Source organism: Gorilla gorilla, chromosome 4, assembly GCF_029281585.2.
Source record: "Gorilla gorilla gorilla isolate KB3781 chromosome 4, NHGRI_mGorGor1-v2.1_pri, whole genome shotgun sequence".
Classification (NCBI taxonomy): Eukaryota; Metazoa; Chordata; class Mammalia; order Primates; family Hominidae; genus Gorilla; species Gorilla gorilla.
Genome location: NC_073228.2, coordinates 165,886,418 through 165,900,613, shown reverse-complemented (window position 1 = coordinate 165,900,613; position 14,196 = coordinate 165,886,418). Strand labels below are relative to the sequence as shown.

Sequence of the window (14,196 nt, the reverse complement as noted above, 5' to 3'; positions counted from 1 at the left end):
CATGGTGGCAGGCACCTGTAGTCCCAGATACTCAGGAGGCTGAAGTGGGAGAATGCGTGAATCTGGGAGGCGCAGCTTGCAGTGAGCGGAGATCAAGCCACTGCACTCCAGCCTGGGCAATAGAGCGAGACTCTGTCTCAAAAAAAAAAAAATATATATATATATATACACATATATATATGTATATATATATACATATATATACGTATATATATATACATATATATACGTATATATATGTATATATATGTATATGGTAAGATGCTCTGAAAGTAATGCCTGTAAAGGTGACAGGAAAATAAACCCAGTGTTTAAAGGGATCTGATTAAGTTTAATGTGGCATAACACTATTTGTGAGGATACAATGAGAAGAGCAATTTGCAAACCAGAAGAAGGCCCTCACCAGAACCCAGCCATGGTGGCATCCTGATCTCAGACTTCCAGCCTCTAGAACGGTGAGAAACACATTTCTGTTGTTTATAAGCCATGTATTCTATGGTGTTTTGTTTTAGTAGCAGAAGCTACTTCCTACTAAGTAGGAATCAGCTTCATGTAGATCCCTCCCATTATGCAACAGGATAGGTCTGTATCACCAACAGCATATGACAGAAGCGATGGTGTATAATTTTTGACACTTTCTTGTAAAGACTATGGCTTTCATCTTGAAAGCCCTCTCTCCCACTCCCTTCCTCCCTCCTTCTTTCCTCCCCCAATCCTCTCTGTCTCCTCTCTCCAACTCTCCAACCCCATGTAGAGCTCAAAAGACAAGAAACGGGAACTTCCTTTTAATAGCCACATTGGAGTGAGCATGAAAGTTGATTTTCTAGCACCTTAAGATGGCCAGGACCCTGCTAAACAACTTGACTGCAATCTTATGAGAGATCCTAAACTGCAATTACCAAGCTACCCATTATTGGATTCCTGCTCCTCAGACACTGCAAAATAAGTCGTGTTTCTTATTTTAAACTGCTAACTTTTGGATAACTGGTAATGTAGACATAGATAACTAATGCAAAGACAGATGATATCTAAGGTTGCAATGACTTAAAGTAACTTAAACTGTCATACACTGAAATAGTGTTTTGCTAAGTTTCTTATAATAAAATACATCTATGCTACATCCTAGACATTTCATCAAGAATAATAACAGATGCCTACAGCAACACTTGTACAATAACATTCATGACAGTTTGTTTTCAATTAGCCTCAAACTAGAAGCATCAAGGGGATACTGGGTAAATGCACTGTAATTCATACCATGGAATTCATAATAATATAAAAGAACTCATATGCATAAGTATTATATCTCAGAAATATTATGTTGAGCAAAAGAAGCTGGGTTAAAAAGGTAAAGCACCTTGTTAATTTCATTATTATGAAGTTGTGCAACAGAAAAATATAATCTATGGTGAAAGAAATTGGAAAAGAGGCTACCAGGGGCAAGCAGGGATTGGAGAGAAGAAGAATGATGATTATTAAAGAAGCACAATAAAACATACTGATATGATAGAAACATCACACACACACACACACACACACGGGGTAGTTGTTATAATACTGCATACAATTGGAAAACACTTCATCTAACTGTATATTAAATTCTGAATAATTTATTGAATCTATATTATGTCTTTATTTAAAAATAGTTGCAGGGGAAAAGTCTATTATGTGGTGAGTGAATTGGAAGGTAGCAAAAACATATTCAGAAAGGTATTTTGGGCAGTGTTGTAGTGACCCAGGTGACAGATGATGTTGAATTTTGTTATATGATCAGATGTATGAGCACAAAGAAAAATGAAAAGTTAGTCATGACCCTGAATAGCAAAATACCAGCTTAGATTGTTTCCTTCCTCATTACTCTCCAGATTCCATAACCACTGCTTCCACTTCATGCTGTCCAGTATAGACCTGACCATCAAGAGTGGCAACCTGAGTTTGCTCTGAATAATGAGTTGAATAAATTTGCCTAGCAACTCAGGGATAATGTTTTACAATGTCTTTGGGAAAATATCCTTCTTTATATACAGTGACAAAATTATCTTCAGGAAGGAGTCTTGTATGACAGGATGTATTTTCTCATTTAAATAGAAGCTATTTCACATTGTTAGAGATATCATTAAGCTCAATGTTTATACAGGCATCCTCAAAATTCAGGGACCTCTACCCAATTTGCTTATCTCATGCAAGTCAAAGCAAGAAACTGAAGAATTAGAAAAGTTGTATTTAAAAAAATCCCTCTTCTACACTCCCACAAAATTCAGAGTTTAGCAGGGATGGGGAGCCTACTTGTGCCTCTGGTGATATATCAGGGGATAAATAATGTCCTGTATTAATAACAAAAACAACAATAACAATAAGAGTAACAAAAATAACACCATGTAAAGGTCACTAACTATGTGCCCCTTAATATGTATTATATCAATTCCTACTCAAAATAAACTTAAGAAAAATTATTATCTTCCTTTTTATTTGAGACGGGGTCTCACTCTGTCACCCAGGCTTGAGTACAGTGGTGCAAACATGGCTCACTGCAGCCTTGAATTCCTGGGCTGAAGTGATCCTCCTGAATTAGCCTCCCAAGAAGCTAGGACCACAGGCGTGCACTACCATACCCAGTTATTTTTTTTTTTTTTCCTTGAAATATGGTCACACCATGTTGCCCAGGCCAGTTTGGAATGCCTGGGCACAAGCGATCCTCCTGCCTCAGCTTCCCAAATCTTCCTTTTTTAATATGAAAAGACAGAGTGAAACTGGTTGACTGAGGGTCATCAAACTGAACCCTGATCAAGTGTGTCTGAAGAGCTTATGCTATTAACAAGTATACTATGCTGTGGAAATGGTTTGTTTGTTCATTTTCTTTTATTTTTTTTTCCTGACAGCCATATATGCTGACTTACAGTGAGATACTGTAAAAAAAAGTTGAAAATATTTCCTTTTCAGGAAAAGAATAAAATTTGGGGGAAAATGAGTGCAATTTTTATTACTTAATTAAGCATATAATTATTGAACATCTGTTAGAGGCTAGGCATGCTATGAAAGGTGATTTGTATCAATGGCATCTCTTCTGTTGTGGGTCCTGGCTTCTAGCTGAGAGATATAGAAAATAAAAAAGTAAAAAGAATAAACCAATAAATAACATTTTTTTTCTGATTAATTACTAAAGGCTATAAGTAAGTACTAGGGCAAAGTAAAGCAGAGAGGATTAGAGGACTTAGGAGTACAGGGTGGAGTGGAGTTTGCAATATTACACTGAGTGGTAGGTGCAGGCTTTATTGAGAAGGTGAGATCTGAGCAAAAACTTCAAAAAGGTGAGTTAATCAGTGGATATGTGAAACACATTGCACAGGGAACACAATATTATACAAATTTTTCCCTATGTTATCATGACTAATTTCCCGATACTGACAAAAGATGACAAACATCATATTCTCATTTAATATAGATGTGGTACACTGCTAAGAAGGAATAGAACTTTCTATAAAAGACTAGTAAAACAGCCCTCAGTGCCTTTTCTTTCCTTCCCCCTCCTCGCAGCTAGGTGATAGAAGTTTAAGGATTAAATGACAGAGGAGTACTTGTGGAAGAGGGTTATTTGCTTAGCAATAGAAGGAACTGTTCAATTACTTATCTCCTACCATAGTGGGAGGTAGCTCCACTTCTGCCTACGGAAATCAGGTAATTCACTCTTAAATGTCCACCATAAAAAAAAGACTAAGAGGCCAATTCTTATCTCTACTACAAACACAAAAACTTTTACAACCTCTTAGCATTCTCTAAACAAGAGTGGTTAGAAAATACCTGGGGAAATTTGGCCTGTATTCTCTATAATGCAAAAATCCCAGAACTGGCTCAAATGATATTCGTTTCATAAATTAATTAAGAAATTATACATTAATTTCTACTTTTATGTTTAGAGTTGCTTTCCTCAATTATGTATCTCAAGTGTGTTTTCAAAAGCAATTTATAAAAAAGAACTGATAACCAACAAAAAAAGAACACATGAAAGCATCAATCATTTTATCCTATCAAGATTATAATGACATATTATATTCAGCTTGTTTTTGCCATTTTATTTATATAAATATACAGTAAGTTCTGCAATTTCTTTAGATGTATTTAAGCAAATACACACTGTATATTTGTCTTACTAGGTAGACTTTGGCTTTACAGCAACACTTGGGTTCATGGCAGGGTTTCAATTATAACAAAGGATCTTTGCTTTAAAACAACCCTTGTTTTCTCCAGGATTATGTTGTTTGGTACTTACATGGTTTTCTTTATGAATGGGTGGAGAGTGTTGTATCAGTGCTACTTATTTAGCATTTACATGGTATTTTATCTATGCAGAGTTATACAATGATTTTTATAATAATATAGAATTATTGCCATAGTTTGTGCTCTTATATCATAATACTGTAGGGATTAATATGATTTAGAGTTGTTTTATTTTTACCCTAAACCACTCATGTGTAACTTAAAAGGAGCTTTTTATTTCCTTTTTTAAAGGAAATTTATTCTCTAGTATGGGGGACAAATGAATGGGAAATAACCCTCCCCAGTAATGCAGGTTAGAGAGGACTTTTACATCTCTAAACAACCAAAGTATTTTCTTACATTTAGATAAAAAAAGCCGGGGGGTGACTATACTTGTGCAATGTGATGTATTGCGCTATGAATTCAAGGAGGGGGTCTTAACTCTGTTCTACAGCCAATAGTAAAGGATCCTTGAAGAAGTCCCTTAATCTCTCAATATCTCATTTTCTACAGTTGTCAGAAGAAAATATTATCTTTTTCATCTAATTCATGAGTCTACTGAGAGAATAAAACTGTGAATGCAAACGTTTCTGTAAAACTGTAAAATCCCTATTACTTTCTAGAAATTATAGCTTCTTATTACTCTAGAAATTAAAACATATGAGCTTTTCTGTTGTCACCACATAGTAACATTAATTAACCAGTTGCTAGTATGATTGGGGTGATTAAAAATAGTTATCTTTGAATATCTATATATTAAAACTATACATATCCAAATATGAAGTTGTAATATTATTTCTACTTTAATATTGAGTATCATTGCTTCACTTTTGTCTTCCACTTTTCTAAGAATTTTTGTAAGAAAACTGGAGGACAACATTGAGCAAGTTTCCTATAGATTTGCTCAATAAAAAGCAAGATCTCCTCTTTAAAAATGGAATGACATGCTATAGTTAAGTTTCTGGATGAATAATTAAGTGCAGATTAAACTATGCTTTACTTACATAGACACAAAACAATGACGAAATATATATTCTAAACATAATATTTGTTCAGCTCTAAATAATTCCATTTAATATGCTCTTAAATTAAAAAAAACTAATTTCAGACTGCTGCTAAGCATTTCTGTCTAGACCTTTCAATCAAAACAATAAAACATAATGTAATAGTGATGTTATTGGTGGAGACTGAGTATCTTAAACCATGTCCTTCTATAGATTCGACATTTTGATTTACTCAGTGGGCTGAATGGATGTAAAGTATCTGTTATAGATTCTATTAACTGAAGACAGAATGAGAGAATCATGAATATTAAAACTAGTAAATAACTTATAGATAATCCAGTCCACCTATTACACTTCTAGGAACACTATTGATGGATTGAGACCCCAAACTGATTAAAAAAACACATAAGATAATATTGACAGATCTAAAAACCCAAGTTATTATGATTCATATGTATACACATATATAAACATCATTATATATGTATCCATGTTTACTTATATCCACATTCATACTTATTATAGTATGTTGCTTCTAATTATCTATTGTGTTTAAGTAAGTCATTTAATCTATCTATAATCTTGGTTTCCTAGTCTCTCAAATGTGGTTGATGATAAATACTTTGCGGAGTCACAGTGAGGATTGTGTCTGTGTATGTGTGTTTGTGTGTGTGTGTATTATTTGATTCAGTGTGTATGTATAACATGACACAAGCAGGGCATAAAATTGATATTATCTTATGGCTATTTGGTTTCTGGCTTTGAAGAGGTCACATAGGTGTCTGATCCTCTGGCAGCAGAAAGACGCATTGTCTTCTGCATGTCTACCTGAATAAAGTATCGCATCTGGAATATTCATCTCAATTGAAATCATGAATCTTTAAGCATTTGAATTGTGCCGACACCCATAGTGGTCAAATAATCTCCAAACTACTTTGATTATAACTTTTAATTATAATTCAATCTTCTATAATCAGCCAATTTGGCAGAAGTGTTTGGAGAACGATAAGTATGTATAATTCCAGTAAAGCCTACTTGTACCTAAACTGAAAAGCCTGTCTTGGAATGGCTGGGAAATTGTAGTAGAGAGGTAGCCAGGACCCTAGTAACATAATATTTATAGCAAAGAGATACAGTATCTAAAATTAGTCTTAACTTCCTTCCAATTTGAACGGAAATCCTTGGAATGAAACAATTTTTTGAAGTATAGAACAGAGACCTCTATCATTAAAATATATATGTTTTCAATCAATTATTTTGAGGAAATTACCTGATCTAAATGAATCTAGGACATGAAAGAGACATTTATATAACTCATTATTTAAATTACAAGCCAATTTTCAACTTCTGCCTACAATTCAGGTGTTTTGTTTAGGTAGTAGTGGGCGACTGGGTTCTGGGAAATACTGAGTGATGAGTATTTACGTTCTGTTTTTCTTTATTTTTTTTTTTCAGGTTAATGGCCTCAGGGTAACCTTTTGAATTTGAAAGGTAGAGTCCCTACCATTCAAATAGTCTACCCAGTCTACCTCAGGATAGACTATTCGAAGTGTTTTGTCTACAACTAAAGCAATTTAGTACGCTGAGGAAATACATATTTTTCTGGTGGATACCAGATGGGGCATTTAGAAAGATAGGGAATAACAAGCTTGTCTGTAGAGATTAATTCTGTAAACAAATTAAGGGTATATTGAAGAATCAAAATATTTTTTTCTACATGCGTAGTCCTAGCCAGTTAAAGAAACATGTAAAATAAAATTATGGAATACAAACACTTTAGCAGCTCATAAGAAACATCATCAAAAGCATCTTTGTTTAGGCAACAGATAAAAATAGAAAATATGTATAAACCATTAACTGCATTTTCTTTTTAAAAATTCAGAATGAGCACTTAAAAGTAAAGTTTAGACAGAGCATCAAAAATTCAGTCCATTTTATTTCTGCTCAATTTATCCTTGAAAAATAATTATTTGTCACTCTAAGTATATCACAAAATCTTGTTTTATTCTAATAAAATAAAAACATTTTATGTTTCAGTTATTCTTATTTACTCTAAATTATTTTTTATGTTTTTCTATATATTTTTTTCCCTTTAGGGTATTTTTACTCTGAGATGGAATAAAATTACACTGAAAAAGTTTATAAAGTTATAAGATTTGTTTTAAAATCTCTATGCATATATATGTGGTATATATATAGTTTTTCAATATAATCACATACACATTTATATATGTATATATGTTTTATTTTTTTGGAGCCAATATCTTCTTATAACTAATGTTGGTGTATTCTTTATACTATTCCTTATGCTTTGTTATATATATAATATTCTCAATGATTTACATACAAATAAAAGATTATTGATGTTAAATTGATTCATTCTGCCCAACTGAATAATAAAGTATGAATAATCAAAACACCTTTAAATATTAAATGATGATAAACTTTTGGAAATCAGCAAAGTATAGACCACTTTTCTTCAAAGTGAGGTCTAGGGTACTTGTTGAAAATATTCCCGTTGAATATTCCTTTTCTCCCCAGACATAATGATTCAAAAGCATTCAGTGTATAGTGTAGGAATCTCCATTTTAGTAAGTTCCCCAGGTTATTTTTTATGACAGCACAAGCTATGTGAATGTTTCAAAAATTTTGGGTTTCAGAAATTAACTATTTCACTTATAAGAAGAGATATTAGTTATTAATATTCTCACTACAATGTTTTATTTTTCTCTTTGTTTCACTTTTGTAAAGACATAGACTAATAAATTTTGTCACTTAATGAGGGCAAAAACAATCTTTTGAGTTACATAAATAAAAAACCATTTTTTTTAATTTATCTTTAACTTTCTAGGTGGTTCTGCTACTACTGTCTACCACAAAAGTATTATTTCATAAGTACCATTTCCTATGGGCTCCTCATGTCTCAAATATTTCCCAGTTATTTATTGTCCTTCCTCAGGATCAACTTTATAAATCAAAGCTTCTATTTACCTCCAGTCCTACTCAACGATTCAAATGACTTTTTTAATGGGATTGCAGCAGACTGAAACTCTGATCACATTCTCTGCACCAAACAGCAATGACTCCATTCTCTGTCACTACGAGAGAATGTAAAAATTACCACTTTTGGGAGTTTCCATTACAGATAGCTCATATTTTTAGAGGTCTTTTAAAAAACTCATCTAAGATAGTCTGGTACAAATTGAAAATTAAAATGTATCATCAAATTTACTTTGTATAAGACATTGAAATGGAAAAGGTGGGGCTGTGGCAAAAAGACATCTTAAATACTATTTTCTTATAAACTATAGTAAAGTTAAACATGTTCAGGTTAAAATAGGGTTACTGGAGAGAAAAATACACAATATTTTATCTATTAAGTTAGACAACTGTTTACTAAGATGGAGATGAGTCAAAAAGAAAGACATTCCCTTGTGTCTTGTCTAGATTTTAATCCACAGGTTTCATTAATGGTAGAAATAGGGGAAAGATATTTTCTTTTAGTGAGTAACTGTTTTCTAATTTCTGAAACAAATTAATAGTGATCCACAACCTTAAGTATAAAAATGAGTTCAAATTTTGAATAAAAAAATTACTTTTTTCAGGATTTCACCAAATTGTATTACATATAAGACTGTTTCCAGTAAAAGACCCTCTCATATTCTGAGAAAGCTACTGAAATGTTATAATCCTAATGAAAATACATTCTATTTTTATAGTAAATTAGGAAGGTACAAAAAGTGCTGGAAGAGTTAAGCAGACCCTCTCTCTGTTTAGAAACTCCAAAGTGAGGCTTTCACTCTTTGTTTTGCCTGGGTCTCTTTATCATAAATCTATCTGTCTTATTACCCATCTTACAGAAGAAGGTGCCAGAGAAGTTGCCTAGTTTCAATAATTTTTTTAAAAAACTAGTTTCACCTCCATCCCTTTCAGCTGCTTTTGTTACAACTACCATGTAAGATTGTCGACCCACAAAAAAATGTTAGTGCACTGTCTTGATATTTTCTATAGCTAGTTTTTGTTTGTGTCTTTCTTTATATTGGTAGGATATGAGAAGTATATTTATAGAACTTTATTTCAAAATGAAAGTATAGAAGAATGCAAGTAATGTAAATAGTGGACCACTAACATGCCTTTGGTCCTAGTTAGAAAGCCTGGAGAGCGGGGGAGGTGCTTAGGTAGGTAGACGAATAGTCAGCTAGGCTGCATGGATGGTTGCTCCTCTAATACTCTTAGCTCAGGAAAGTTCAAGTAAATTTAAATGCCAGGCACTTCAGGGCATACACATTCTCAGGGTTTTCAGGAGTCCAGTCTCCAGTCTTACCTTTTTTTTCTATTCAGTGCAGCAAGGTTTTAAAACATTAATGTGTACTTCACGATTTTGGCATCACATTCACCTGGTTCAGCATATTTCCCAACACTGCAGCAAGGCCAACTCTTTTCCAGACGTATATTCCCCTATGCAATCATTTAACTACGTTCTCCACCCTATGCCCAATAGTCCCCTTCCCATATCAAGGAGGGAGTAGAGGTAATCAGATCAGGATCTCTATATTTCATTAGTGCCCCGTGGCTTCATTGGCCTTCTCTCTGACTCTGTGGATGCCCTGAGTATATTTAGAGACGTTCTATCAGGTTAGACAAGCCTCTATCTCTTTGGCCCTCACCAGGACTGCTGTCCCTGGTGCTGAACCATGTTTGCACACGGGGAGTTGGCTGTTGGGTCAATAGGACTGGATGCAAAACCTGGCTGACTGACCTTAAGAATGCCAGGTGCAGAAGCATGCGATGCCTTAGTACACAGGAACAGGGCCGCCCGCCGCCCCTCCCCCCAACTCCCTCACACATATCTCTCCGGTGTGCGCCAGGACCCATTTGTAAATTTCTCCATCAGACCCCCACCCAAAATGCTTGCAACACGGCCTCAAATGCCGGCGTGTATCAGCACAGCCCACTCCGACATCAGATTGCAATAATGTCAAAATGCTACTCCCTAAATATTTAGTCTTTATGAGGTTACCTTTTCCACTCTAAAACCAAACAAAAAATAAAATAAAATCCAATAAATGAATACATTAACGAAAGTGACCTTCCACTTTCCTCCCTCCAGTCCCCGCCCCATATATTCGCTCTCCCCTAAATTGTAAAGCCTCACATCCTAGGAGAGTGTTTTAAATCTGGGTGGTCTCCCGAGTTACCCCTCCCCACACCTTCCCCCCACCTCTTCAGAACAAAACGACGCCAAAAAGGGCACATCTTACCCAGGGTAGAGCGACAGCAGGAGCAGAATCCACACCGTCATTTTCTGTGAAAATACAGGAGTCGAGTAGACTGAGCTTCCTGTGCTCCATATATTTGGCGAACTCATCGCTTTTTTTTTTTTTTCCTTCTCTCGCCTCTTGCCTCTTGGTTGCAGAAGAATCCCTCCCCTTTGTATTATTCTTATGCTTATGATCTGATGGTGGCTCCCCCCACCTGCTTCTAGTAGGTCCTTCACTGGGGAGATGGATTGCTACCAGATTAGGGAATTAATATTCAGGGGGCAGAGATAAGATCAGCACAAACGCTTGCAGATACCATCAAAGCGTCACTCTGGCAGCGGCTTCCAAGTCTGGGGGAGTAATATCATCGAGGCAGGGGGAGGGTACAAGAAGAGACTCACACGGAGACAAAAAAGGGAGAGGGAAAGACACGCACACTCGTGTATACTCATGCCCCTCACACTTACGCGTTCTCCCCTGGGTCCATCTCTTTGGGGTTATTTATTTGTTTGTTTTGATTTTTTTTTCTTTTACAGGGGGCAGAGCCCTGTGGGTGTGTGTATTTAAAATAAATAGGAAAAAAATCACTGGAGACTCTGCGTGATTAACTATCACGCAGATTAACTATGAGGTCAAAGTGGAAGTGATGCACGCTGCTGCAGCACGAATTAACACATGCGTGGTGTCTTTCCAAAGCTTTTTAACCCTTTACTGCACACACCAGCATGCAAGGACTGGCATTCACGGGGACAAGAGATGCTTTAGCAAGCCCAGAAACTACATCATCAATGACAGAAGGTTTGTGGTCGTCAGATCTGCCAAGAATCCTTATTTTAAACTCGTACAGTCTTAGAAATCATGGTTGCATTGTTAGAGCTGGGGGAGCAGACAGTGGGGGAGGTGTGAGTGTCTCAGTAAGTCATCCTGTAGGCAGACAGATTTGGTGAATTCAATTTGAATGAGAGAAGAAAACATTGATAGAATTAAAGGACATGGAGAAATTCTGTGCTACTCAGGATTCATTCCTCCCTTGTCAGTTCTCCAACCCCAGTGAAAATGCACAGACACAAAACTGCTTGAAGTTTGACAAATGTAATTGCGTGGGGATAGCTGCTTGAATAAAGATTACACATCACAAAATAGGAGGGCTGTTTTTTGAAGGAAGGGTGGGCAGAGGGGTATAATCAGGAGGTCATTTAACAATGCAAAGGGATTTCTGTTTGTCATGTGGGGGGATGATTTTTTGTTCTTGTTATTATCCTGAAAGTTTTTAGGTTGGATGAGTGGTATTAGTATGCTTCTTTCTTGCCTAGAATGTTACTATAGATACTAATATGTAGAAGATACCCCCTTTATGCCAAACCAGTTCATCCACCACAGAGGAAATCCCTTTCATTAATCATGAAAAATAAAGTGGGGAAGTGTTTCATGGTTCTTTAAAGTCAAGATACCACATTGAAAGTATGCAGGAAGCAGTAGTAGTGATGAGGAACAATCTTAGCCCTTTGTGGAAAGTGACAAGGAGTTGTTTCAAAATAAGTGCCTTTTTTGCAAGAAAAAAGTCTTCCAGGAACGGAACTTGGGTAAGGAGTCCAGGAGACATAGGAACAGAACATGAGAAAATCAGGTCCACACTCCATCACTAACACTAAAGTATATCCAAGGAAAGCAGAAAGAATTACCAGTGGCTGCTGCCCATCACATGGGCTGAGGAGATGCATCCTGACAATGAAGCAAAAAAGGCCTGACAGACCCACCCGGAATCCTGCATGGCTTCATAATTCTGCCTTAGGCAGACTTATTCTTAAGGCATTTAGACAAAAATCCAATGAAAACCACATTCAAATGCAGTTTTGACTTCTTTCCATTGTGACTAAAATGGAGGCAGAGCAAACATAATCCCCTTTTTATATAATGCTCTTGTTCTTTGCTGCACTGTGAAGGTATTTTCCCCTTCTTTGATTTTTACTTATTTGTTTATTTATTTAATTTAGTGACAAGGTCTTGCTCTGTTACCCAGCCTGGAGTACAGTGGGACAATCATAGCTCACTGCAGCCTCGAACTCGTGGGCTGAAGCAATCCTCCTACTTCAACCTCCTAAGTAGCTGGGACTATAGGACTACATCACTATGCCTGTCTAATGTCATGCCCCTTCTTATGTTCACAATTTTTATTCCAAAGAGCCTAGTTTGTTTATAGCTGTATATATTTTCTTAGTGAAATTATTCAATCACACTTTTGTAGGCTAAGATGTGTGTGTGTGTGTGTGTCTGTGTGTGTGTGTATGTGTGTATTTACTTAAATGCCTACAAAATCCAAGCAAGTGAGATAAATGGAAGACATTGGCAGTTTATGAATCAGTAAAGTGGTGGAAACCATGCACACTGAAGTGCCAATACTCCATCCAAATGGAGCTGCCGCTGTTCAGTTCCAGTCAGAATTGCCAGAAGAAATGGAAATAAGAATTGCAGAATAAAATGTTCTAATTTTTAAAATGCAAAGGAGGCCAAACCAAGTAGGCATGCAGGCCACAAGGTTGCAATTTTTGCAGACTATATAAAATATCTACCATACATGACATTTCCAATTTTTTTGTGTTAAGTTTCTCAAGTGAGTTTATTTATTGTCAAGCATAACGAAGCTGTGAAAATGAGTGCTGTCACATTCACAAAGAACTGATTCATATACTAATCCCTTATCAGTCTTATAATGGCCCCTATAAATTAGAAGCTATTGAATGATGGAATTTTGCCCAGCATATTAAGAGAAACCATAGAGGTAATTTTACTATTTATAGTATCTGAGTACAAATTTAATTGTGCCATTCATAGCTAGTAGGTGTCAGTATGCCTCTGTGGATCTTTCTTATTTGCTGACTGCTGTCTGAAAAAAAAGTATTTTAATATATTTCCTAAGATTTTACAACATGTGTTATATTCAATGGTGTTTATAAGAGATCTAGTAATTACTTTTGTTATCAACTTTGAGGTATACTCTTGCCCCTTTTTAAGATTATACTTATAATCAATAAAGTAACCTTTATTTGATAAACATGATGCTACCTTCTCATTGCACATAGTATATATGTATATATTATAGAGGAAATATATATTTTCCTATCCGATACAAATTTTATGTCTGAGATCCCTATAACAAATGACAGATTAACAATAGAAAGGCATAAATATTTACTTCATACAAATTTTATGTGACATGGGAGCCTTTAGAAATGAAAGCTCAAAAGAAACAGGGAAAATTATATATTTTACGCTAAATCAAATAAAGAAGTGGATAGTTGTGCAGAAACATTATTGGACAAAAACAGATATGATCTAAAGGGCATAAATGGGGGAACTCAGAGAGGCCTGCTAGTTCAGATTCTTCTCCATGTCTCTGTGTCTTCAGAGATAAAGACATTGTTTTTCTCCAGGCACAGGGAGGACATCCCTTGGTTGAGGGCCTTATGACCTATTTTCAGTGGAAGGTCAACTAGGTTTTATGGCCCACTGCAGGGGAAAAGGAGCGAAGGAAATTCTCTATAGTTTCCATGGCCTGATTCAGGAGAGAAGGGGTGCAGAAGAAGGTCAGAAAGACCTTCTTGCTTCTGTGGTCTTCTCAATTTCCTTCAGTTTAAAATCCTCAGTATGCCAAGTTGCTGCATATATGTGTATATGTG

At 35.7% G+C, this 14,196-nt stretch overlaps 1 protein-coding gene across 3 annotated transcripts in view; it reads right to left on the bottom strand.

The window, feature by feature from the left end:
* Positions 1 to 14,196, bottom strand: part of GABRG2 (gamma-aminobutyric acid type A receptor subunit gamma2) — a 94,218-nt gene that overhangs the window by 77,055 nt on the left and 2,967 nt on the right. For 2 of the 3 annotated variants that reach the window (XM_004042949.5, XM_004042948.5), the window contains exon 1: positions 10,520 to 11,140. The exons of the other annotated variant lie outside the window; for it this stretch is intronic. In XM_004042949.5, coding sequence (XP_004042997.1) covers positions 10,520 to 10,626 — 107 coding nt within the window. In that variant the 5' untranslated portion in view covers positions 10,627 to 11,140. Of the gene's footprint in view, positions 1 to 10,519; positions 11,141 to 14,196 lie in introns of those variants that run through there. 3 annotated transcript variants of the gene reach the window in all.